General features: G+C 41.0%; 1 protein-coding gene across 7 annotated transcripts; it reads left to right on the top strand.

The window, feature by feature from the left end:
• Positions 1 to 2070: 2070 nt before the first annotated feature.
• On the top strand, positions 2071 to 26506 carry LOC308199247 (uncharacterized protein). Of its 7 annotated transcripts, none has more exons than XM_080603146.1 (5): positions 2071 to 4238; positions 6823 to 15390; positions 21523 to 21670; positions 22762 to 22819; positions 24829 to 26506. In XM_080603146.1, exons 2-5 carry the CDS (start codon positions 15342 to 15344, stop codon positions 24949 to 24951), a joined length of 378 nt encoding a protein of 125 aa, XP_080459272.1. In that variant the 5' UTR covers positions 2071 to 4238; positions 6823 to 15341; the 3' UTR covers positions 24952 to 26506. The 7 variants fall into 7 exon arrangements, 3 of the variants coding, with proteins under 3 accessions (XP_080459272.1, XP_080459271.1, XP_080459273.1); XR_013954545.1 differs by lacking the exons at positions 2071 to 4238; positions 6823 to 15390 and adding exons at positions 18226 to 19012; positions 23148 to 23245; XR_013954546.1 differs by lacking the exons at positions 2071 to 4238; positions 6823 to 15390 and adding exons at positions 18232 to 19012; positions 23148 to 23245 and having other exon boundaries at positions 21507 to 21670.
• The last annotated feature ends 393 nt before the right edge of the window (positions 26507 to 26899 follow it).

Raw genomic sequence — 26899 nt, 5'->3', positions numbered from 1 at the left:
TGGAAACCTGTTTCTGAGACCTGGCAGAAAAGACAGTCCAAGTAAGAGTTAAGCTTAAACAGGACACAATCTTCGAGGGACTCAACCCTAGGATGCAATGCATAGCAGTACTTGGAATACACTCTTTAGAGCCCAGGTCAGGTCAGAGGTGTAACAGTAGTTGTCTTGCTTATCTTTGAATCGCAGATATGTTGCTTTGCTCCCATACCTGTCAGAGATACATAGCCCTAAATAATTGCATATCATTTAATATGTCAGTAGCGTTTGTTTCATCAATGCTTATCAAATGCATAAGAATGAAAGAGAAAAAAAAAAAAAGAGAGAGAGAGAGAAAGAGAGAGAGAAGCAGACATTTCCTAGAGCAGAAGGCAGTATTTTCAATCAAATTTATTTGGCACATATATAGATTGGCTCCTGCAATCTGATGGCCTGATCCCCAGAAGAAGTTTAAAGTGGAAGATGGATAGGAAAATTATTTTAATGGTAAAAAATTTCCACAGCTGTGATATGTAGAGGGTTTGTATATACCTCTGCACACAAACACTCTCTAAATGGTTTGAACATGCTCTTGGTCATCTGTGTGCTGACACCCTCCCTTAATTTAAAGCTGTGGCACAGAGCTCCAGTGTGTGATCTGCCATCTGTGGCCCTCAGCTCTGTCACAGTCTTCTCTGTCGTAACTGATGACAGAGATGTTATCAGTGTTCATAACTGTTTTCATGCCCATTTCTATCATGTGATCTGCTACTTTGATGGACTGGATGGTCATTTGGTAATTTTGACTTCTGTACGTAGAAGACAAAATAAAACCAACTCACTCCAAGGTATTCAGTAACTTTTAGAAACAATTTTGTGCTAAGGCTGAACTTGTTAGATGTGAAAGGCTCCAGTTGACTGACCCAGGCCACAGAGAATGTTTTCAGAAGTGCCTGAATTGCCCAGAAGCCTAGCTCTTTTTGACTTTGAGAGACTTATACTCTTGAATTATTCAAATATTTGGAAAAATTCATGCACTCTGGGTGAGCTCTGTGGGAAGCATTTATGAATTGCCTCTAACTACTTTTTCTTACCAGAGGTCCTGAGCTGAGATGCACAGAGCTGCCAGCTCTGCACTGAGGGCCTGGGTCAACATCGGCGGTAATGTTTTACCAGGGTTCACTGTGCAGCTTGTTCTTATTTTGAAATGCACTACAGAGTATATTGATCCATCCACCCCTAATTTATTTTAGCTGATTGCAACTGCTACTGTGGTGGTAAGTTGTTGTAAATTGTGGCAATGTTTCTTTCATGCTATTTAGGAAAATCTCATTAGTATGGCAGAAGCTGAAGTGTTATTAGGTACCAAGAGAAGTGATGTGGCACTGTGGAAGCTCAGTGAAGGTTTGGGATTTTCAGAGTATTGATGAAATCAATTGCTAACACCTTCTAAGGTGGACTCAGCGATTTTTTGGTCAGCTAATGCTTCGCTAAATGCTATGAAGATTGATCTTGATTGTGGCAGCAATTTAAAATAGTTTTCATTTTTGAAATGACTATGTAAACACATTAACTCAAACTTCCATGGGAATCAGAGCTGTAGAAAATTCTCAGCAATAACCTAACAAGAAATGTCTATTCTGTTCACTCCGGGGTTCTGCATATTTACATATTGCCTCTACATCATTAATAATTCTAGTTTGATTTCCATTTCTGGAAAAGACTGCATATTACACTGGATGTGTTGAGTAGATCGGCAGCTGCAGTGTTTGTAATCTTTGCCCTTTCTTGTGTTTCATGGGAAATGGCTTCAAATCCATGTTGGTATTACCTAAGTGAAGTGGCTTCATGCATTTTTGTTCATTTTCGTTATTTTTCCAGAGATTTGGCACAACTGTTTTGCAAAATGCTGTGTTTATATCTTTCTAGAAACATGTAATATTTCCTGACTGTTTTTGAGTAGCCTGGAAGTTAGGTTTCATACTGCTTTGAGGCAGCAGAGTAGGGTGGGATATTCAAGGACATTCAGTATTGATCTAATCTTTTTATTCATGTTGAAGCAGGTGGGAGTGTCAGAACTCCTAAGCTGTCTCAAGGAATGATGTGCAACTTTGATGCAGGACTGTAGGTTTAGCCTGTGTTCCTTACAGTATCTCTGTCTGCAACAATGAGGGCTGTAATCATCTACCCCAGCCATGTCAGCTAAAGTCTGGTAAGAAAGAAAAAAAAAAGAAAGAAAAAAAAAAAAGAAAATACACCATAAAATATGTACTGGTAACTCAGATTTCTTTCTGGTTTGGTGTTAAAATGATCTGAATTTGCTATCCCTTCTTTCCCCAAAACAGAGGCAGGGATCAGGGTAACAGGGCAGACATCTGGAGCTGGTGACATCTGGTCAGAGAAGGGATGCAGTCAGGAACACAGGCAGCTAGTAACATGCAGTGGATGAGGTGCAGAGATGGGTTGTCATTTGGAGCTTGCCAAGAATTAAGTTCTTTGCAGCCCAGGATTTACGGTGCTCAAAGGGGTAAATGTGAAGAGGATGAAAGAGTGAATCTTATTAAATAAGCTCTGTAATCTGCCCTTCCTCTCTCTGGAAACCCTTACTCTTGTGTGTTAGAGCTTTCAGAACTGCTTACGCAATCAGGAGAAGAATAAAGAAATGGAAAATACAGGAAGAAAGTAAAACCCTTCAACTTGTTTGAGCTGGATGCCAGAGCTACCAGACTATCGGGAGTAAGGCTCCTGCTGAGGAAAAAGGGAGGGTGAGAAGAGACTATTTCCAGCCTGCCTTAGAGGAATGTCTTGCCCTGGGGCATCTCTGGATAAAAGCTGTGGGGCAGAGGCACCAGCTGTTGCTGGTTTACACACTCCAAGCTTCTGAGCTCAATCCCATCTCTGCCAGGGCAGGTTAAGCCTCTTCAGTTTTTCACAGTAATTGTGACAAACGGGAGCCCAGGGGCTCAGAACTTTTACTCTGAAAATCAGGTTTTCTGTGTGGGTGGTTGATAAATGGAAGTCTGGAAACTTAAAATGTCTGCCTTCTGCTCTTCTGTATCAATTTTTCTCACCTATAAAGGTAAACCTATTTTCCCACAGTTTTCTGAAGATATTCTGAGGCTTTTTTCAGAGCAATTAGCAGGTGCAAAATTGTGTACAGTATAAGAAAACAAATACATTACCAGCAGGAGTATGGAAATAAAAATATTTCTGTGGTTGTCCAAAGGAAAGAAAAATGCTGTTTACTCACTAGTGAGGCTGGGAAAGCAGAAGTGTTAAATGCCTTTTCTGTTTTAGCCTTCACTAAGAGAAGTGGTTGTCGTTGAACTGTTAGCTATTGTCAGTAACAAAATGTTGGGGAATTCAGCTATGATAGATTAGATGTAATGTTGAAAGAGTGAGTCATTAGCAGTCCCTCCAAGAAGTGGAAGGCAAGTAAAGTTTCAGAAGACTGTAAAAGGCAAATTTAGGGCTTCCTGGGAGGAAAACAGAGAAGGGAGGTACTGGTTTTGTCCCAGAAACACAACAGAGGAATCAGTAATAATCGAAACCAAACAATTTGTAATCAGCTAGACAATAACTAAGGTGAATGACAGCTAACATTGTTAGATGTGAGATAATCATATCATATCAGCCAAATGTCCTCCTACGATCAGTGTTGTGAGTAAAGAAAAAGCAAAATTGTCATTTTTTCTTGATCTTAGTAAGGCTTTTGTCTGTGATGACACTCGCATAAGTAAGTGAGAGAAAACCTGGAGGGAAATTTCTCAAAGTGATCAGTAGGAAATTGTACTCAGAGGATAGTTATTTGGGGTAGTTATCCAAATGGATAGTTGGTAATGGAAAATCACTTTTATTAATGACTTAGATGAAGTAGAGGGCACGTTTATAAAAGTGCAGGTAAGAAGGGATGCAGATTGTCTGGGGCATAGCCTCAGTGTTCAAGTGGTCCTGCCGAGCTGAAGAAGTGCTCTGATCAGAGGCACTTTGGTAAGGACAAACACACTTTTTGCACTGAGGCAGTAGCGGTAAAGCTGGGCGATACAGAGTGGGGACTGGTTGCTGGGGAAGAGCTGTATTTCAGGCAGGAGTCAGAAACGTCAGACTGGAATGTGTAAATGCAGCCTGTGTGTGCTGCTCAGGGAGGTGAGAGCGGGTCTGAAAGGGTCTGGAGGGAGCGCAGCAGCTGCGGGAGGCCTGGCCCTGCTCCCTGTAGAGAAGGGGAGGCAGAGGGAGCACATGGTTCTGACCTTCAGATACAGGTACGGGATGGAAAAAGATGGAAGGGACAACTTGGAGTAATGGGCTTACATTACAGCAGTGCAGGTTTCATCTCTCTCTCAGTGAAAGAGCTGTCTAGTAGGACAACTGAGCACAGAACAATAGATCATCTCGGTGGGATTGTTTATGGAGGTTTTTAAGAGCAAGTCAGGCAGGTAAGTATCGATTGAAAGCCATAAATGTTGAGATACTGCTGCCTTGGGAATGGGAAAGGTGAGATAACTGCATAAGAAGACCTTCCCAAACCAATAATACAATTTTTTATGAAACAACTGTAGAACTGGTAGGGTAGAATTCATATATGATGCCGTTTTCTCTTCACATTTTCCCAGGATATGAGTAAAAATATAGCTTTCTAGCTACTGCTTCTACGACATCAGGATCTAGATTGAGGGCTTGCTGACCATCCAGTTGATTGTTTTTGCTCATGCTGGCACCTGTTAAAACATGGTTTGGAAATGCTGCTGACGTTAGAGAAGAGAATAAAAACCAGCTCACGCTCCCATGGCTCTGTGGACTCAGCACTGTTCTGTATATTCAAACTGTCTTTGATACATTTGCAAATAGCCCCAAGCAACAGAACAGCTATATAGCTAAAATGAGTATTAACCATAGGGACTTGACCCCGCTGTACACCAAATACTCCAAAAGAAATAATATTAATAACGAAAGTGTGGTGGGGTAAACAAGGGCATCAAACAGCTGCTCTGCCTTAATGCTTATGGAGATGTAGCATAAAATGGAAGGAAATGTTGATGTGAAATCACTGTGTGAAAGGGCAGGCAGTTTGTTTCTGTGCACTGTTTTGGGGAGGAAAATGAGCCATCCTTCAATAAACCTAAGTACGTAGCACCTGGTGCCTTGGTTTTCTGTGCTGTCAGCAGTGATAACTTATAGCACCCAGGCTCTGTCACATGAAATGTTTCTCTGTAACTTGTCGTCCAAAGAACTCTCAGATGTGCTTTCTAGGAAACATCAATGGAGCCTATTATTTAAATTATCTTTTTATCTCTGTTTTTCCCTTGCTAATTAGGTTACATTTTCTTTTTCCTTGTTTTGGAAAAAGAAGGAACTGCAGGAAAGGAGAAGGTAGCTAAGGCTCCTTCTGTAAACTGTGAGGAGTTTAGGATAATTCAGGTGGGAAGGTACCTCAGGAAGTCTCCTGTGCAACCTCTAGCTCAAAGCTGGGTTAACCATGAGGGCAGAGCTGACCGCTCAGAGCTTTATTCCACGTAGTCTTGGAAACCTCTGAGACAGAGATGGCACGGTCTCTCTGGGCAACCTGTTCCACTGCTTGCTGTCCTCACGGTGAAAACGTTTCTATGTATGTCCAGATTAAGCCTCCCCTGTTTCAGCTGATGACTACTGTATTTCATTCTCCTGTCGTGCACCATCATGAAGAGCCTGGCTCTGTTCTCTTGATGACCACCCTATGGCCCTTTTCCTCCCTCATTTCCATTATTAAAGTGATTTTTTTTCAGTTTTATGATCTCTAATGTATTTGTCCTTGGGTGCCAGGAAACTGTCAATACCTCAGTTTTTACAGGTAGAGAACCGATCTTGGCTAAGTGAATTTATTAAATCATTTTGATGTCCTGTTGACCTGACAGCAAGGTCTAACTCAGCTCCAGATTCAGACACCTAAATTTGGGTTTCTTCATTGTGGCTGCCTTCATGTGAAGTGAGTGTCTAAGGTCCCATTATATTTGGCAGAAGTGAAGCTGAAACAGCCATCAGAGCATAGAGGTCATTTATCTCAGCGTGCTGCAGACAGCTCAGCATGCTCAGCTCTCTCCTTCTCTGGAGTCCACTACCTGAATTGGGTAGATCTCCAGTGGCTCTAATGGCATTGGCTCACACGTAGCCGCTTGCATTGCAGAGACACAGCCTTGTGCCTGCCCCTGTAGCTAAATCCTACAAGAAAAAATTGGCTCGACTTGATACAAGAAGCCAGTAGCACAGCACCATCTGAACTCGCATCTCTCTAGTCTACCTACTTGTAAGATCTGTCCTTCTGTTTGAGAAGAGCTATGTGACCTTGTCCTGAGAACATCAGAGGACAGGGAGGAGCAGCGGGTTCAGAGCAGCACTGCTAGTTCAGAGAATGGTGCACAGGTGTTTTTTTTTTTTCTTTTGTACAAAGCTTTTTCCGATAGCTCTGCAACAGCATTTTTTATGGGTTCCTGTTCAGTGGCGTTGGGTCTAAACACAGTAATTTATTCTCTCAAGTCATTTATTTAAACATCTGACAGCCTTCTTTTGGACTGACATGTGGAAATGACAGCAAGTTCAATATTGAGCAAAATGAATGCCTGTCATAGAGGTGAATTCAATGCACATGAAAGTGGCATTTGTAATTATGTAATACTACTTTTAAGGGAAGAGTAGTTGCTCTGATCATAAAAAGCTTTAGAAATGCTAATTCCTTTTGTGGTTACTGAGATGAGAGTGCACTATTAAGTATATGAAATAAAATTACTGAAAGAGGTGTAAAATATCTTTGCTGTTCAGAGGATTTTGCTTTCTGGTAAGCAGCTGTACCTTGATGTTTCTCTGATGTTTCAGATGGCATTTCCCAGCGCTTGTCTAACATCACTAGTTTGGTGGTACCCCAAGGAGCCTTTGTCTTTCAGCATAAGGATTTTTCTTTACCCAAGCCAGGAAAATGATGAATGATCAAATGGAAGAGAACACAGGCTGACACTGGGCTTTGCCAGTGGCCAGGAAGTGTGATGGCTGCTGTTTGGAAAACCTCTTTGCCTCTGAACTTTAGATGTTTCTTAATTACTTCCAAAAAGAGCTGTAAGGAGGTATAATGCAAGTCTACTGTGGGGATGGGAAGGGAAAACAAAGTGTCCTCTGTCACACTGTTATTGTCCTTGGAAGATAAAGTTGGTGGAATTATGCAAAAATGAGAATACAAAGAAATATAAAATTGTAATAAAAAACACAAAAACCACCACCACCACCACCAATAAAAACCACTGTCATATCTTTGCTACTCCTAAAGCACCTGTGTGTCCCTTTTTCTTTCCATTTCCTATTCTTGTCCTTTACGACAAATATTTTGAAATAGAAAAGGCAAATTTGATATTAAAATATATAGGCTGGGCATCTGCAATGTGCTCAGTGCTACAGTGATTTCATCTATGTGCAATTCTGCTTGCTCACATCCAAGAAAGTTGAATCCTACAGAGTAAGAAAAGGCTAGCAGGATGATTGGTCCTTTCTGATGAATCTAAGTTGCAAAATGAAAGTAAGAGAGCTTTTCTAGTTTATCTCAGGTAATGATTAAACTCTATATAGATACAATATTTATGGGCATGGGGACATTAGGAGGGAAACAACCTCTTGAAGCTAAGGAGCATAAAATTAGAAGGTTTCTAGCCCTTATGGAAATGAAATTTCCAGCCTTCCAGCAGGGGCAGTGGGCCAAGATGGAGCTTATGCCTCCTGGATCGTGGAGACGGAGTGTAAAATTTGATTGCCCGTGGTAGCATAGTGAAAGGGTATGTCTACTTTGCTCAGTAAAGGAGGACCAGCTTTGCCCAGCTTTGCCACCACTGTTTATCACTAGCTTACTTAATGATCTGTTGACCAACCTGTGGGAGGAGGTACCCCAGTTTAGGTGGTACAAAATTGCTATCTGTATGTGTACAATTACCGGATCTCTATTCTCAGCGTGAGGAAGAAATGGTGAGAGGCAAGGAAAGGTGTACAAGGTCCTAGGGTTCAATTGGAAATGTTTAGGAGCCAGCCAGCCAGAGCCCACACTTCCTTTCAGAGTGTGGCAGAGCATTTTCCCTAACTTTCCCTGCTGGGAGGGCTGATTGGCACATATCAGTGTTGAGTCCATGGGCGTTACAGTACGTAGGGAGTAAGCAGGGTGGGCACTGACACTCAGATACGAAGTAGAAAGCAGTCAAACGCCATCACCCTTAGGTATCTCTGGATCCCAGAAGGCTTCTTCAGATCAAATGATCTCTTTCGAAAGGCGGAGGCTTTCGAGAGCTCTATGAGAAGCCAGCGGTACTCACACCTGGTTCCCAAAAGCCTGGCTTCCCTCCTACCTTGTCACTATGCCCAGCCTAGGCAGAGCCAAGCCTCACTGCGAAGAAGAGGCTTCACAGCGTATCCTTGGATAAGAGACTTGCTCACCATTGATTTTCCACTCTCTGAAAATAATTGCTGGCGGTGAGTTTTTCATTCAGAACAGAACTACATGTAGAGCCTCAGGCACCTGACTGCTCGGTTTAGCCCAGAGAGTGAGCTGTGTGTGACATCCAGCCGACTGAATAGCTGCTATAATCAGTTCCCAGATCAGCTATTCGCTCCGGCAAGTTCCTGAAACTATCTATCAGGCAGTCTCAGTTAATGGATGCTTTTGCAAAAATTGTGCTCTTACGCAGTCGTGACTAGGAAAAGCCCTACATTTATGGGATGTTCTTGTTAGGAGTTCAACCAGCCCAATGACAGGAAGGGCGTTTTACAAAGACATCTCATGTTTTATTCCATTTTAGGAAATTATACCTCTATTTTACCTTTATTATTCACACAGAGCAGTAGTTTTCCTTCCCATAGATGTATGCTCTTTTAACCTGTAATGTGCCACCGGGTTTCTCTGTGGCTCAGGCGAAAACGGAGCTGAAAGTCTAGTGGCCAGCTGGTGGATAGTCAATGGGAACTGGTAATGAAGGAGTGATGGGAAAGTGTCTGGAAACCCTGAGTTTTCTCTTTCTTTTCATTTTTGTCAGTGCTAGCAGGTAGCGCTAAGCTGTAGGCTATGGTGTTGAATCCTATTTGTTGCCCTCTGAGGAGGCCCTGAGGCATTCTGCTTGAACATGAGGAAATCCTAGCAGGTTTCCTCATTTGTGTTGAGCAGAGAGTGTTTTCTGGCCTCCCCACAGGGAAAGGGCTCAGACACACACCTCAGCTTGCCCTGCTTCTCTGGATCACAGCCCAGCACTCACCCATGTGAAGCCACCTCCTGCTCTTGCCAGCTCCTACGTAGGCTGGAGCACGGACCGGGATGTAACACTCAGTGTGGCCTCAGGTTTGGGTTTCAGAGCTTTCTGGCCATAAAACAACGGAGCTTTGGAATTCTTCCATCACTACGCAGCTGCCCTTCTGGATCTATTGTTACCTCGTACACGTGAGGCTGAGAAAGATGTGCTACTGAATTTCCTTTCTGAGCATCTTCTGTGCTGATAGGCACTGTGATTTATTTAAGGCTGGAAGATTTATAGCTCACTTTTTGAAAAGGCTGATGTGAAGCTTGATCTAGAATCCTTTACAGTATTTTACCTTCCTTTTTTAGTATACTAGTCTTCCAAAATTCCTAGTTTATATTTACTTGTTTTATCGAGCCCTTTTTTTTTTTGTATATTTGACTGGCAGAAACAGTAATAAAGGCATCTTCCATCCCCTTTTCTTAAAGCAAAACAGCGTATATACTTTAGCCCAAACATCAGGTAGCTGAAATAGAACTTTTGATTAATACTAGGTAAAACTGGAAAATTAGCTTATTGGTGAAACCTTTGATTAATGAAATATTTTGGTTTATATGCGTTTTATATATGTTGCTTTGTGTAGGTCACACAAGTAGAATATTTTGTTAGTAACTCTTTTGGGAATGAAACAACATTTGGATGGTTTGGTTTCTTTGAAGGAAGATGTGCTTTTCTTTTAGCTTTTTTTTAATGTAAATTCAGATTGGGGTAGTTTTAACTAAAAGATTATATGTTATCCTCACATACAATCTGGATTATTTGCTATGAGGGCAGTGAGGCACTTGCACAGGTTGCCCAGAGAAGCTGTGGATGCCCCATCCCTGGAGGTGTTCAAGGCCAGGCTGGATGGGGCTTTGGGCAACCTGGTCTGGTGGGAGGTGTCCCTGCCCGTGGCAGGGAGGTTGGAATTAGATGGTCTCGAAAGTCTCTTCCAACTCAAACTATTCTATAATTCTATGATTTCTTTTGTGTGTTTTAAAAATCTAAATGTTTACAGCTCAATGTGCTTCTGAAGTCCTTTATTCTTCCCTTGTCCTCATCCGTGTTTTACATGAGGAAAGTTTCCTTATCTGATGATTACAGATCATGATCCTATCTAGGTAAAATTTACTGCAGTACACAAATGAATTTAAAATTCATATATTCATGTCTGAAATTCTGTTTTCATTTATTTTGAAGTTGTAAAGATGTTAGAGGGTAAGTATGTAATTTTCAAACAAAAATAACATAAACGCCACGCCTACCTTTTCTATGCTAAAACTCTTCCATCAGTCAGGTTAGGGACACTGCAGTCCACATTTCTAACAGGATCCTTCAGAATTATTTTGCATTTACTGCAGAATTTGATCTCAGATGAAAAATATTAACATGCTTTCTTGTTTGATAATCAAAAATTCTGATTACTTTGTAGTTATTAAAGTGTCTTTAGGGTACTTTGAAGTCTCCATTTGTCGAACTAATTGACCTAACACGTACAGGCCAGTGATTAATTCACTGACTTTTGGATTTTACAGGCAATATCTCCCTGGATTTTAAGCTGATTCGAACAGGCAAGGAACATGTTCTTATCTGTACTCCCAAGAGGAGTGAAGTGGCAAAGCCCCTCCCTTGCCTTTTCATTACATTTAAATTCACTACTCATCCTTTAATTGAATTTTTATCAAGTGATTTGAAGCTTCCAGGCAAATGAACCAAGTGTAAATATTGTGTTTATTATCTGCTAATACGAAAAGCACACAATTATCAATTCATCTGATTTTTCTTAGGCCAGTACCATTACAATTTTTGTCAACAGAGGCAGGCAATCCTTATGAAGACCAGACCTCAGAGCCTCGGGGCTCATTTATAGTATGTTAGCCACAAGCGTGCAGTCTCAGCCCTACCCTTGTGGTAAGCAGCAGTGAATTGTAGTCTTTGGAAACACCATAGAAACAGATAATCTATGGAATACCAGGGCCCTCTGGGAGGAAATGAATTCAAGCAGTTTTATTTGATAAGCCAATCCATGCCCCTGGAGTAATCTTGTGCACATCAGTGATGCCTTCATTGCTGACAAGCCAGTTTCCCAAGACTGTTAGGCAAAATGTTCAGTGTAAAAGTTTCCCCCAGACATGTTCCATGATCTTTCTTTCTGGTCCCTGGCTGCATTTTGTTTTTCTCCACCAGGAGTGTCAAATATACAGGCTGGCCTCTGGCCCTCCTGATATTCTTAAGACCCCCCAAAATCTAAGTTTTCATATAGTATCTCTCTAATGCATAGTAAATCTGAACTGTATATAAGCACAAAGTACAGCCATTTAAATGTATTTCTTTTTTTTTTTTTAATAAATTACTGAACTTTTTGCAATATAAAGGTGGAATTCATTTGATCTAAATCTCAAAAGTCTTGTCTAAACCGGCTGCCGGGGCTTGGCCTCTCTACAGTCCTCAAGGAGAGAAAGGTATTTTCAAAAGCTGTTATCCCCTATGTCTCACACATATGCCTTTGGTTGGGAAGAATAAATCTTTCGAGGCACTTATTACTCTCTGTTGATGCTACAGGAAGCTTAACTTCCACACCTAGTCTTTAACATCTCCAGTGATCCCAGAAACATTTCCGTTAATCATTTCATTGGCATCATAGTTAGTAATGACAACATAATTGCTGCAGGCAAAATACACAGAAAAGGGAAAAGAAATAAAGACATGGGAAAAAAAAGGAGAGTAGGCAATTTATGTACAGAAAATAAACAGAATTATAAAAAGAAACAAAGGATACAAATAGCAGTGGCTCTAAAATATGATTTTTTCCACTGATTGAGGTGATAGGATACTGAATAAATACCACCACTTAGATTTTACTTAAAGACACTTTCTATCCTTCAGCTCTGCTCATGTCTTCTGTTAACATCACTAGGATATGTTGTGTTTTGGTCTCAAGATTAAAGAGCTCTGCAGTCCTGAATCTTTTCTATTGTGTAACTTGGATGCCTCTTTTTCTTCTTCCCTAGCATGATCTGGTATCTCTGTAGTGTCACTTCCAAAGTCTGGATGGGATTCCCCAGCTTCTGTCTCTGATCTCTTATTTTTGTAACTCAGCCTCCTGAAAGTCTCAGCAGCCATCTGCCACTGGTTAAAAATGACCCATTTCTCTTTACCCTCATAGCCCAGATCCTTGCTTATACTTCCTGAAAATCTAAATGTAATTATTCCCCCAGAAAGCAAGGGAGTCTCTGGAATGCTCCAACAGCTGTGTGGGGCATCAGGGTACCACAGCGACATACAATCATTTAGAAGTGATCATTCAGAGTAATGTTCCTGAGAAACCAACATAGTCTTAACCTAAATGGGCTTCCAGAGAGCTGGGTTCATGTCATGGAGGTGGGAGTGTGTGGTTCGTGGGCTATTGTTAATGGAGGAGAGGAAATGAGAAAAGGACTCCTCCTCTCGCTTTCTCGGTAGATCTCTAACCCTCGGTAGAGTTGGGTGAGGCTTGATGTGGTAGACCCAAAATTCTCATTAGTTTGGAAAACTACTCTTGAGCTTCTTATCCTGAGTTAGTGATGTCTTGGGGAGAAAAGAGCTTTTGTTTGCAGGCTGTGGCAGTATTTTAGACATCTCCTGTGGTGGGTGGCTGAGCTGTGCCCCCAACTCCCACCAGAATCACCAGCAGTGCTGCCTGCCCCAGCGGAACTGGCATTGTTCCTCCCACATGCCCAGGACGCTGATTTTTGCACGTCTCCACGCTTCAAAAGATTCTGTGCTACCTCAGGGAGAGATTTAATTATAGGTTTGTATTTTCTGGATTTTTCTGTACATATTTTAGGATCTTTCTTTCTCTTTGGTACCTGAAGGCTTTGTTCTTTAGAAATGCTGGGCAGGCAATGGAAGACTGCAGAAATGTTTTTTTCTGTCTTCACAATTTATGTAGAAAAAAAAAATAATAAATGTGTTCTTTTCCTGTGAGCCAGGGTGCCTTCAAGTAGGTACTGTCTCCTCACCTCGCTTTGCATGCTGACTTTCTGGATCTCGTTGGTCTCTTAAGCCCCTCTTTGCAGATCTTGAAATGGAGACCACCATTTTACCAGTGGTAAGAGTTGCTGTGCCCTGACTCTTGAAAACTTGGAGAATTCATGGAAACCACACCCCGTGTCCAGGATGTGTGTGAAAGTTGTCATTTATTGATAGAAAATGAGTAACTACTAAATGTTAACAATGGAATCAGTATCTTGCATCCCTTCTGAGACCAAGGCGGTGGCATCAGATGGACCCCTTCTCTGTGGTGTCCTCTGCAGTGAGGCCTGGGCTGACAGGACTTTCCCCCTCTGATTCCAGCAAATGCTCTTTTTACCTCCTTTTCTTTGTGGTGTATACAGCTTACATACCGTGCAGTTGCACGCTGTTTATACAAAGCTAACTAGTGCTAAACTTGTTGCTGGACCTAGTCATAATTCATAAGTTCAGAACACCCACAGCCACTAACCTAAGTACGCTGTTTGTGCAGTTTTATTGTGATTCTGACTCTACATGACTTTTGGTGTATACATGAGGGAGACAGAGCAAAATTCAGGCTCACTGGTATTTTAAGGTTGTGTCTATCCTGCAAAAAAATATTTTTGAAATCTGAACACCTCAATTTCTTCCATTAAAAGATCAACTGACAGCTTCATCATAACATTGTGCTTTGGTAACAGAAGTGCAAAGAATCACTGGAGGAACTGAAAGTGCTATCTGTCGTGCAGGTTTATTTTAAACATTGTAGAAGCAATTGTGCTTCAATGTCACCGTACTTTTTGTGACAGATCCACAACATAAATAAATTCTTTCCCATTTCATAGACAGCTCTCTTTTTACCTCAAACAAACAAACAAACAAACAAAACCAAAAACAAAACACTTGAAGACACAATGCAATATTTCATAGGATCAGGGTGGAAGAATGCATTTTTGATTGCTCATGTCAAGAAAGTTAAAGAATGAAAAACTTTCAACCAAACCCTCACTCATTCTTCCACCTCACTCTTCAGATGTAGCACTGGTGTAAATGAAGTTGATGCCCATTGAACCAATGGGATTTTATTTTATTTTTTGTCATAGACTGAGGAATCTCATGCTTTGTTTCTCATTCTTTATCGTATTTTTCTAAAAATGGTCAGAGTCACCACATCTGCTTTTAGACTAAGGAATCTCTGGGTGCCATCAGGCACATGCGAGTGTCAGGTCACTACCCCTGCCTGTAGGAAGCCTGTGCAATGATATTTCTGTTTGCTCTTACGCTGCACATTCAGTACTGCAGCACGTACTCCAGAACTCAGAATTACTTCCTTCCTCAGCTGCTGGTGGTTCCTGTGCCAGATTAAACAGGATTTTCCTTAGCTCAGCAGTTGTACAAACACACACCTCCTACACCAGTACACAGTTCAAAATATGTGATGTTACAGTAAAAATATCTTCTCCAGTCTATAAAAAAGTAAAGAGTGTCTGAATGCCTGAAATTCTTTCTTTTTTCTGTTCATGGGGCATGAGGGCAGAAGGTAGTTCTGACTGTGAATGATGATAGTGAAACCTCTTATAGGAACAGTGTAGGAATCATGTATTTAAGATATTGCTAACAGATAAACGATCTGAATAATGACCTAAAGAAAAGGTCAGAATCATGTTAGATCTCTGACTGCCAGGTCTCTGACTCTCACCCATGCCTACCTGTGTGGGTACTACATGTGCTGCAGTGTACTCACATGCATTCATCCTCTCAGATGAAGGAAGGGATTTGCACAGGCTTCAGGAGTGAACTGAAGAAATTGCACTGTGGAGGTGTCACCTGTTGGTCAAAAGTACAAAAACTCTTCTCAGTTGGATATCACATGGTCAAAGAAAGTCTTTCACGGTGTTGCTTTGTACTGAAGGTCTCCCCAGGGGAAGCACTAGCAGCGCAACACATTACTGGTTCACCAGTTATTATTTTCCCCTATACAGGGACACGTTTTGACACGTATAAATAGTCACAGTGAGCATTATCACCAGCCCTTTGTCCGAAGCCTTTGTACGAAGTTCAGTTCGTACTGGAGCCATAAGGATTTATTGACGTTTTGTGACTATGAAGAACACACAGAAATTGAGGACTGCTGCATGTCAGGAAGCTCCTAGTAAGAAAATGGTTTTGTGGTCTGATGCCCTTGAATTTCAGTTAAAAAATTGATGTTCCTCTAGTTTCTGGGGGTTAGGGGTGAGGGAAAAAAGGCTTTGCACAGGTGTCTGTTTTTTTCAGGGATGCCTCACCATGAGCCTCTTCTCCATAAAACTTATGCAGGGTTTGGAACAAGCCAGAAAAGCTACACTGTGATGGGAAGTGAAATATTTGCCTTTTCTCTTTTCTCCTGTCTTGTCCCTCCCTTCCCACCCCATCCTAAAAGCTTAACAATTATGTTAAATTATTAGGTTACTAAAATAGTTAGGATAAGACTATTCTGCCTGGATAATTAGGTTTGCAGTAGCTGAAAAAATACCACTGTAGGTAGAAATACTGTATTTTAACTTGTGCATTTACCTTATATTTCTATAATATGATCATGCATTATTTTGTAATTAATACAGTATATTAAGACACATTTTTTACAGCTTCCAGTGCCTTCATGTAGCAAAACCATATATGTCAGAGTTCTTGAAAACAAAACTGTTAAGCTGTGCTTTAAGTGTATATACTATTTTACTTGGTCATCATTAGTGTACATTTGTGTAACTTCAATAAAATCAGATTTCCAGCAGCAGTTTTGATCTATATAAATTATGAAATATAATAATGAATGCTTAGTGGTATTCCTAAGCTTGCTATGCATTTAACTGACTCAGGATGCTTTTAAGGAAGCCAGCACTGTTAGTTAAGATGGCTTTATGCTAGCACTTGGGCTACCTAAGACTGAATATTGGCCTAGGAATTGCCTAGGCTGTGTTTTTGTACTTGTACAATACATAAAGCTTTCAAACTCAAACCTTAATGCCCAAGATGAGGATCTATCTGTATAAAATGAGGGAGAATTAACCCATAAGATTCCTCAAAATTGCATGCTATGCTGAGATAACTCAGACCTGAAAGGTGGTTGATGAACCAGCTGCCAGTGACCCAGCAGCAGTGTTATCTCACATGAACATGGCCCTTGCGGTGTACTCTTGGAATAATTAACTGGCAACAAGAAAAAAAATAGTCCATGCAGAACTACATTTTGTTAATCTTTTAAAGAGCATAATTTAATTTTCTATTAAAAGTGGCTTAACTGAAACTTTTTAATTCTGCTTAGGGAGAAATGTACAAATTTTGGACCAGATTCTGAAAAGTATTCAGATGTTAGAATAACAATGAAAATCTGGCCCTTGGTCCATGTGCTTCTGAGGAAATGCAAAGTGTTTAAGTTATGTTCTGTTCATTTCTGCATAATTACGTATCCCCCCAAGGAATGAGCTTTAGCAAGTTCCATTTTTGCATTTTAATTTCTCAGCTAGAACATTTAATCACAAAGTTGAGGAAAGTGCAGCATTTAATTACCACAGAGGAGTGGAGCTTTAGGGAGGGGATGGCTGAGCACAGGGGTACTGATTGCCTGGGAGCCATTCGTCTTTGGATTGTTCCTTCCCACCGAGGCCTCCTTTTCCTCACTGTGAGTGAGCTGGTGGTCCCAGGCCATTTTCATTGCCTTGTCTGAGAGCTGCCAGCTTCAGAAGATGAGCAAAAACCTGCCTGGCTATGGATATAACAGGGCTGGCTACAGAAACTGGTATTCCCACCCGTGAGGGAAGCCTCACAGTGTGAGGGTGAGTTGCTCTGTTGCCTTCCTTTCTGCAAGCAGCCAGAGGACTCAGTTCCCACCTTCCACTAGCAATCTTCCCATCTCCACTCCTTATTCAGATTTATTTTACCTAAGATGCCAATGCTTACAATCACAGGTGTGAAAACAAAACAAAGCAATCCAATGCCGCAATATTGTGTTCAACCTTAGCCTGGGACATTGTAGGGTAAATGCCATCCCCTCTTGTCTGTATCCACAAATCAACAAATGGACTATCCTTGGGTTTCCTTGCAAGAGTTTCCCCGCTGGCTTCTCAGTATCATCTCTGATTTCCCACAGAAATTAGATTACATGCAGTTTATATGTGGGCTGGCACCCTGTGGTTGGCCAAGTCCAACCAACATACCTGAAGAAAGCCACCTCAGCTCTATAGTACGCTCCAGTGGGTTTTGTTAAAATAGATAGCTGCTTTGAGGGGAGAAAGTGTATGTGCCCTGATGGTGAGAAAAGCTGCAATGTTCACCTAAACAATATGCAGAGACCGAGAGTATGCAAGAGGAGGTGAGGAAGAGCGAGGGCACACATAAGGAAACGTCTCTGCTGCCATTCTTGAAAAGGTTTATGTGTGACTGCTGACACTTTTTTAGTCATCAGCATTAATCAACCCAAAGACAGATATTCAGGGGAAAACAACCTGCATTAGTTCTGCAGCTCATCGGCCCTCTGGTGTAATTGCTTCATTGACAAGCCAGAGATGCTATTTGATATGCCTCTTTATATTACACAACTTTCACTCTGAGCTAGTTCTGGTATTATGTGAATCATACTATTTAGACATGTTAAATGCTATCAACCATCTTATGTCTTCAAAGACATAAAATATGATCTTTTGATCTTCAGAAAAAAAACAGGTCCAAGGACAAGTAAAACAAATGCATTTCTTTATTAATGAATCTCAGTAAAACACACTTTAAAGGCTCTAAAGACGGCTGTAATAGTTATACGAAGTACAAAAATTCCAATTTTATCTTGATAATATGGGTATATTGCTCCAACCCAGATGGGGTCAGACACAGAGCTAATGAATATGAGGCAGATGTGTCGTGTAGCAGGTTTTTTTGGTCCTCGGTGTTAGGATTGATTCTTTTGCCTCAAGGGAGGAAAAGTAACAATTCGAAAAATTCAAGTCGTGTGAAGCACAAAAGTACTTTTCAACTTATGCCCTTTCTGATGTACAACTAAAATGAGGTTGCATTCATATAATTTCAAATTCATTGCATTTTGAAGTATGGGTGAAATGAACTGAAACATGAGAGTACATTTTCTTCTGTAGCACTCTGGAAAATGAGCTGTTGCAGTCGGTCATTTTCTGGGAGAAAAAAAAATCTATTATGCTGAGTTTCTTATTTGATGCCGAGCTTGTCTGCCTGGCAGAGTTAATCAAACATTGATTCTTGGACTAATTTTCACTTTCCCGTGTGAATGTGTGATAGCAGAGAGAATAGTCTGTACCGAAAAGGTACGCATCCTGGCTTGCTCTCGCTGTCTTTGCCTTTGCAAAGCTCAGGAAACCTTTGAACTCAAGCCACAAGGGAACCAGAAAGGAATTAAGAGGCAAGTCCTGTGATCCGAGGCAGCAGATAGAACTGGTTTGTGCTGTCTAGACATTTGTCATATAAGTCTTTAGTCTGGGAAAAGCCCCTATGGCTTGTGTTGTTTTCTGATGTGGATTGCTCTTGGGGAGCTGTGTGTGGTTAGCAGCCACAGCTTTTCCTCTTGACAAGGAAGGAGGAAAATTCTTCCTAAGCACCATGAATTCTTGAGAGAGTTTTTTTGCAGAGGCATAGTGCTCTGAGGACTGAGCACTGCCTTGAAAAGGTCAGTATTGCTCCAAGTTAGGTACGCATGCAGCAACCCAGGCATCAAGTCGTTGCTCTTGTTTCCTGTGGGAAGCCGACCTGGGATACTCTACGTCTGCAACTTCATGGTGGGTGTGCAACATGAGCGAAGCATTGCTGTCTGTGACATTCTCCTGCTGTGGGTGATGCCTTCTTCTTTTCTACACAGCTATCTAAACTCTTTCTGTGCTGAGTCATTACCCTCCCTTCCGTCTCCTATTCCCTGTGTTATTACAAGTCTTTCCTTTATGACTGTCCTCAATGCATGTGCAGAATCCTATGCATTCAAAGAAACCTTATAATAATTTTCAGTATTACGAGGGTAAAGTTATATCACATCTTTTTGTCTTTTCCCTCTTCCTCTCTCTGGGTTGATTATTAACTTTGCACTAGCTTCTTTTCTTTTCCATCAAACCAGCTCATAACTGTCAAGACAAAAGCTGCCTTCTTTCCATCTGGAACAACCGTCTTGTAACTCTCTGCCCCGTTGACTCATCATTTCATTTCTTTTGTCATATAAAAACACATCTTCTACTATCTCTTTCCCTTGGTTTGTCTCTCTCCAAGACAGTGTATCTTTCAGTGCTTTATTTTGAAACTTCATATTTGATGCCTGAACTCTGAATCTAATATTTAAACACTTGGGCCTCTGTCCTTCCTCAGCATACTTTGGAATCTGAAGATGTTAAACCCAAACAAAGTTTTCTTATGTGGCTTCTGAGATTGTATTAAAAGAGACAAAATTGCAAATGTTTTTATAAGATAAGAGACCAGCAGAAATGCTTCCAAGTGTTTGCTGCACGGTTCAGAAGAGAATTTGTTTTAAAGGAAATAGACTTTCTTTGTCAGTGAAGACAACATTATTAGAACCTTATAAAGAATTAACTATTAATAGAAGTCGTCACTCCTGGACATGGTCCAAGCAGAGGTGAATTGAAAACATTATTAATTAGACGGAAAGCAAAGATGAGATTTCTTCTCATTAAAAAAATATAGAGAGTTGTCATTTGTGAGATTAAAGAGAAGCCCATTCTCCACCTGCTAGAGCTCATTGCCTTTGTAGGTACAAAGACTCAAATCAAGGGTTCACTCATGTTCCTTCATTGTAAGAAAGATACGAATAAAGTGCATAGTACTCTCTTTCAGTGCCTGTGTCTCTATAATGCTAATAATGATAGGAATATTCTTCCATTAGGGCATGAGGGATTTAGATCCATAAATAACTTGAGTGAATAGAAATGATTTCCCATCTCTCAAGTGACCAAATTGATTTTTTTATAACTTACAGAGAGGGAGGGTGCCATTAATATTGAACGGGAACATGTCTGAATGGATCTCATGTGATTTCTGCACAAAAAGGCAGCCCTTCTCCAAAGCCAGAGAATGCCTGCTCTACACTGAAAGCAGTTTACAGCCTTCACGTAGTAAGGTCAGTAGTGAGGGCTAAACCAGCAAAGCCAGGACACTCAGTAGATTATATAAAAATGCATTTATTTTTGTAAGAAACTCAGGGCCTCCCATTGCCAATATTTTAATGAAATGTCACAGATGCGTTAACAAAAAAAGCGAGCCATTTTGTATCACGAAACTAGAAGCTGATGAAATGAAGGGTGAAGTGAAATGTCTTAAGGAAAAAAGTGTTTTATCACACATCCAAATGTCGTACAGCGTGGGTTATTCATCCGTCTTTCTGGCTGTATATGAGTGTGACAGAAGAGCACCACCCCAGGGAGCTGGGTTTCATGCCCTCTGCTCTGCTCCATACGCGCGGGCTCGCTGTAACCTTGAGATGCAGAGTTTGGAGGGCAGCTTCAGGATCAATTTTTCCAATTCAGCTTCTCTAACCGGAGTCTTAGCTGTCAGGGTTTGTTATATGGGTTCTTGCCAGCCACTGCACTGGTATGAAAGGAAGTTTAAATGAAAGATGAGGACATGCACTGTATTTTTATTCTGAAGCCATCTGTGTGGATGGGCAGGTAATTAATTCAGCATGAAAATTAAAAGGCATAACTGGAATCTGTTAGAGGCAGTAAACAGACTTGATGGCAGACTGCTGCCCGGGGGAGCTCTGCATCTTGATTCCTGGCTATGAGGCAATGACCATGGTGCCTTCACAGCAGTGCTGGGGCACCAAAGTACTTTCTGCTGGCATCAGCAGGGAGACCAGCACAGGATGGAAACCTGCCTGCGAGGCATGGTCAGTACCTTGGCAGTGCCAAATTGGCGTGGCTTCAGCTGCGCTACCAGTACCCGGGTTAGTTAATACAGACCCTAAAGGCATAAACAAATGCAAATTGCCAAGTCCAGGCCTACCAGCACTGCCAAGTCTGCAAGCAGTCGGTGGCCATACTTGGATCGGCGCTGTGTTACCTGTGCCATGGGGCAGCTCAGGCCCAAGCGTGTGCGGCTGTGACTCTCCTGGGACCGATGGGTGCCACAGAGCCGGAGCTGCTGGACAACATTTCAGCTGATTTCTGCTGTGTTCCGAAATAGCAGCTTGCTGCCCAAAGCGACAGTACTGGCAGCCCTGCATCTTTTCCTTAATTCCTAGCTGAGGTTGGTGAGGACATCTTCTGCCCCTAGGTCTCTCTCCCCGCAGCCTTGAATCCATCCCTGGCTGGGACTGTGCAGGACCGGAGCTTTCACAGCCCTTATCGGCCTTCCCACATTGCGCCCGAGCCTCTGCTGTCAAATCAGCCTTTTGTCTCCACCGGGATGAAGAAAGTCTCAGGATCTAATAAGCAGCTGTGAGTGAATACAACACAAAACCAATTCACCTTCATTTTCAGATCGCTGCTTGCTCATTTGTTTTTGTTGCTTATTTGAGCTGCTGTCAGCTCCTCTCCACGAGCAGGCAAAACCCACACACCCCTACTGCTGGTAATGAGGTGCAGAATGAGACCAGCTGACAAGGTATTTTCTCACTGAAAGGTGTTTATGCCAGAATATTTCTTTAGCATAGAGTTGCACAGAGGGAGGCACAGAGATCTAACTAGGACTTACTACTACTAAATAGCAGAAATGTCAAATGAAATGTCAGTGGAGATCTTGAAGTAATTATACCCACTAAAAACCTCCAATTAAGATGTTACTTTCCACCAGAGACAATGGGCCAGATTCTGTATCCAAGGTAACTCCACAAAGCACTTTAGAGACAGCCTGAATTTATACCCCACTCAAAGGTACTGCAATTGATATTATTGTTTTTAATTTCATTTTACAGTAGTAGCCCACCAGGAACCTGGAAAGGACTTGTCGAAGTTATTTATATGTTAACTGAGATGACACAAATAAGGCAGATTTTACAGGCCAAAAACTACCAAGGAGCATCCACCAACAATTTAGATTTCTTATACTGAACAGCAGCATCACAACTGCAGCAGGTTTGTTGTGTTCTGTGTATTATACTTCTAGCTGAAACTCAAATCACTGCAGTTAAGCATTTAAAAAATCTTCACCATGAACTTATTTAACTTTCAGTCACAAGGAAGATGAGAGCTTAAAAGATTCAGCTTTCACATCAAGAGCATGTTCAGGGTGGCAGCACAATGTGCAGATCCACTGCAGTTCATTTCTGTGCGGCATAAATCCTTCAATTCCTCAATTCTCATTATAGCACATCAGGTAAATATAAGATATATGTATATATATATATCACAAGATGAGAAATATGGAGGAAGGATGAGCAGAATAGCAAATTTAAACCTATTCAAAAATTATACACGCTTTATAAAACCCTACCCCATGGAAGACCCTCCCAAGACACTTCTGAACAGGATGTTTTCACAGTCTCTGCTGAAGTGGTTCCTATTCACAAGTAATTTTATCTTGCATACAGGACTCATGGACCATACTTAGAGGCCGTGCAGCTCAGACACGTCAAGAGGACGAAGATGGTGAGTGATTCCTGTAAATCCATGGACACAGACTCTTCTACTGTGAATTTAAAAACTCTCCTTAGCTACATGCAGAATTTACATCCTTTCATCCCATCCAGATTTATGGAGATCCTTTTTTTTTTTTTTTTTTTTCATTTCCCTCACTGTTAGCCTTCTAGAGTCCTTAAATGTAACTTTTGAGCTATGAAACTGTGCCTGGTTGTAGCAGGGAGATTCTATTGTGTTTTCTAGTACAGGACATTAAATAGCAGCTTAATGAACCATTTCATATACTAGAAGTAAAAAGTCCCCATTTACTGTAACGTATTTTTCTTTAATATTTCAGGCCAGATGTTAAAACTGTATAACAGGATGGAGCTTCCCAGAAAACTACAGATCATTAAACTGAAAAAAGTCACAAGCTTTGTCATCCTATCAAATTGGGTAAGTAGTCCTGGGGAAAAACAAGACTCACTGTGTAGTGACGCCGTTTAGTGATGAACCTGTAGTGTTAGGTGGATGGTTGGACTTGATCTTAATGGCCTTTTCCAGTGTAAATGATTCTACAATTCTATGATTTTGGGGCAGCAAAGCACTTGGGGTCCAGAAGAGATATGCAGGCCTGAAAAGCTATGGCCAGCTGCAGTTTGTGCAAGCCGATAAACTCTGGAAACACAGCTGCAAGTCTTAGACCTGAAAATCAAAACCTGCTACAAGCTACTACAGTTCCCAGTGGCTATTACAGTGTGTATGTGATATTGAAAGAGCAATGGGCACAGAAGATAACTGTATTTCTTAGGCCTTTTTTTTCCCCATTATGATGTTTAAGGAGATTTTTGCTGCATGTTAGTGTAAGTGTGGTTGATCTGTAATGTAGCTTGCCCTTGTGATGAAAGGTCTGAGACTGAATAGCAGGGGCCTCTGTAAGAACTAATAGATGTGAAAATCAAACTGATTATCTAAATTAAAGTATTTCTAGCAGAAAATGAAAAAAATCAGATGCATGGTGCCTTTCTGGTTTGCAGAAAATCTCCAGTTGCCTTTTCTGGATTCAGGTTCATTTCATTTCTTTTCATCTCATTTCATTTCACTTCCTACTGTTCTCCTGTACCATTTTACTAGACTTTACTAGACTTACTTTACTAGACATTGTTATTTGATGATAATTCTTCTGTTCCTGTCAGTTTGCACACGTACACTAGAATGATTTTGGTGTCCAGACCTAACATTTCTGTTAAGCATGCTTTTATTTTTTAGAAGACTATATACTTTAATGCTGTGTGCCCCCCCCCCCCCTTTTTTTTTTTTTTAAATATTCTCTTTCTCTCCATGCTGGCAACTTCTATCTTTCATTTATGTGCCCAGATACCCACCATGTTTTTCCTTACCAGCTCCACAGAGCTCTTGTGGTTACATATCTTGTAGTGATCCACAGGTCTCTGTGGATACTACCAATGTAAGGAATCAGCTCAGAATTAGTCAGATGGTCTCCAGGAATGTATTTATGCTGGAATATTGCTAACTCTTGGCCTTGTGATACATCATGCCCCCTCAGCCCGAAGCCTGCAGAGGTCTCTCTTCGAGAACCACGTCGTGCAGAAGCATTGGTGGTTGGTGTCCCTTCTTCAGCTGCTAGTGGAGTGCTCACAGCCCTACCGGTGCTGTGCCTCAGTGGAAGGAGCTCAGCTCTGTGTTAGTTTGTCCTTCCTGGTTTAGATTAACATTATGCTATTACAAATTTGGCTCAGTGCTCTGCAGCTCTCTGTTCATATGGGGAATCAATAACATTAATTGTGAGAATTGCTCTTTCCCCTCTAAAAGATGATAGCTCTTTTGGAATATTTTCAGGTGTTTGGGTAGCTGCTTTGCTTTGACATTGACACTTGCCCCTTTAGTTCCTTTCTTTCACACAGTCTTCCTACTGCAGGAAACCCGCAAGATGACTTGTAATGCAGTCTCCAAACTGCTCTTTTTGTTCCATTGGAAGTCATCAGAGAACTTAAATATGTTTCTTGCTTTCTCTCCAGGTTTACCTGCTGTCAGCATCAAAGCACCTGGCAGAACTGGCGCAATCATCCATGCCAACACCATCCAGCTACCAAAGCTACCCACAAGTGAAGCACCCTGAAAGGCCTGGCATAGGGATTTAATTTACCGTGTCAACTATATTTGGATGGTGACAGAATGAAAATGTTTACCATGCAAGCTTATAAAACCAGTGATTTCCTCTTCTCTCTTTTGTCAATAGTTTCAACCAGAGTCAAATCTGATCTTGTGAAACTTAGTCTGCGTTTTTGGAAGTGTGCACTTAATTCTTTCCATTTGCTTTTAGCATTTCTTGGCAATATATATACTTCACATTACAAGAACTATCTGATCTAATTATTTTAGTCCTTGCAGCCACTTGCTTCCAATTGCTTCCCTCACCTTTGGATTAGATAATTGCAAACCCTGATGCTTGATGTCCACTAATCACCCACTTGCAGTATTGATCTGCAACCTTCAGGTCTCCTAGAGATGAGAAATGACCACCTAATGACTTGAATTCTGAAAAGAGATACATCTGGGAAATGTGACATACTGAGAGTTTTATACAGGAAATGACATTACCGGAGGCTTCACCTGGACCCCAGCTTTGCCTGAAAAATAAAAATCGTCTTCCAAAGCCCCACTGATACACCCTTCTCCCATGCCTGTTGACTTGAGCTTTTGGATGATCTCCTGTTTAACAATTTGCACCACTGCCTGTTTCCTTTCACAGCTTTCAGAAGATTATGCATGGGTAAACAGAACAAAATCCTTGGTGTTTTTATTTCCTTTTTATATTTTTAGAAGAGTTTCATTCATGTGCTGGAATCAGAAACTCCCATTTTCAGTGTATATACACACCCATGTAAATAAATCAGGTAGAGGCACAAGTTCAACAAATGAACTCTCTCCCACAGAGATCCAATTAAAGCTTGCTGGGCTAGGTTTTATTCTAGAAAAAAAAAAAAAAAAAAAAAAAAAAAGAAGCCTTAGGTTTTCACTGCTGAAGCACAAGGATGTACTTTTCATAAAACATGCATATACTCAATGCTTTACAACCTAATTATGATCTTGGGTTTAAATGATTTACATGCTGCACTGAAGTCTGCACTTTTAAAGGCATTTTGGGAAAAAAAAATACAGATTGAGGACAGACAGAAGAATTAGAAAGATTACAAAGAACAAATAAGCACCAAAATTCTTCTGCCTTGTACCATGCATTATTAAACATTAATAAATGCCTCAGAATGTCTTACTGCTTAATTATCTGTTTTGAAAATGAATTATTAGTGAAATGGACATTTTTAGCTTTAACTAAGCAGGAGACCTTGTGGTATGAAGACCTCTGTGTTAAATCACCCAAGAGAGTGGTTTTGCCTGCAGTTCAAATGTAAGTACCTGCCTTTCCAATTACCTAATAATTTCTTTCTGCTGTATAGTCACCCCTGGGTGCAGGCCATTATCACAGGTAGAGACAGAAAAGTTGGCTCGCTAGCAATTTTTAAACAAAATCATGCTTTTGATTCCTTCCTTTACAGCTTATCTTTCCCTTTTCGTGTTCACTGGTTCAGAAGAAAAAGGGGATTCTGTGGGTCTGATGTGTGTGATAAAAAGACAAGTTACCAAAAAATTGACATGATGTGTTGGAATTGCTGTATTAAATTGGAGCAGACACCTCACTGGCCCAGTAGATTTTATTTCACAGAAATCAAGCTTTGATGGAAGAGGCCTAAACATAGAGCTAGATAATTAGAGACTTACCTGCTTGTGTAACTTTTACCCACTCCCTCACCTCCACCAGCTCACATAGCAGTTATTGGGGGCCCCAACAATAGGCTGGGATTTTAAGTAAACTGCTGTAATTTGTTTAGCACACGTAATGCAATTGTGGATTTCCTGGTACCTATATCCCATCCAATTGTCTAATTTCTCTGTAAGATAGCACAAAGCTCTTTCCTCAGTTATATTTGAGGTAATACATTGCATGGCTAATTGTATGTTTAAAAATTACTTCTTCTGCCTTTGAGTTTCATGGATACTCCCTCGAGAGAAGGTAAATAAGACAATCTA

The sequence above is a fragment of the Anser brachyrhynchus genome (assembly GCF_964034855.1).
Source record: "Anser brachyrhynchus genome assembly, chromosome: 1".
Taxonomy (NCBI): domain Eukaryota; kingdom Metazoa; phylum Chordata; class Aves; order Anseriformes; family Anatidae; genus Anser; species Anser brachyrhynchus.
The sequence above is the reverse complement of the archived record's forward strand: the minus strand, read 5'-3'. Positions and strand labels throughout refer to the sequence as shown.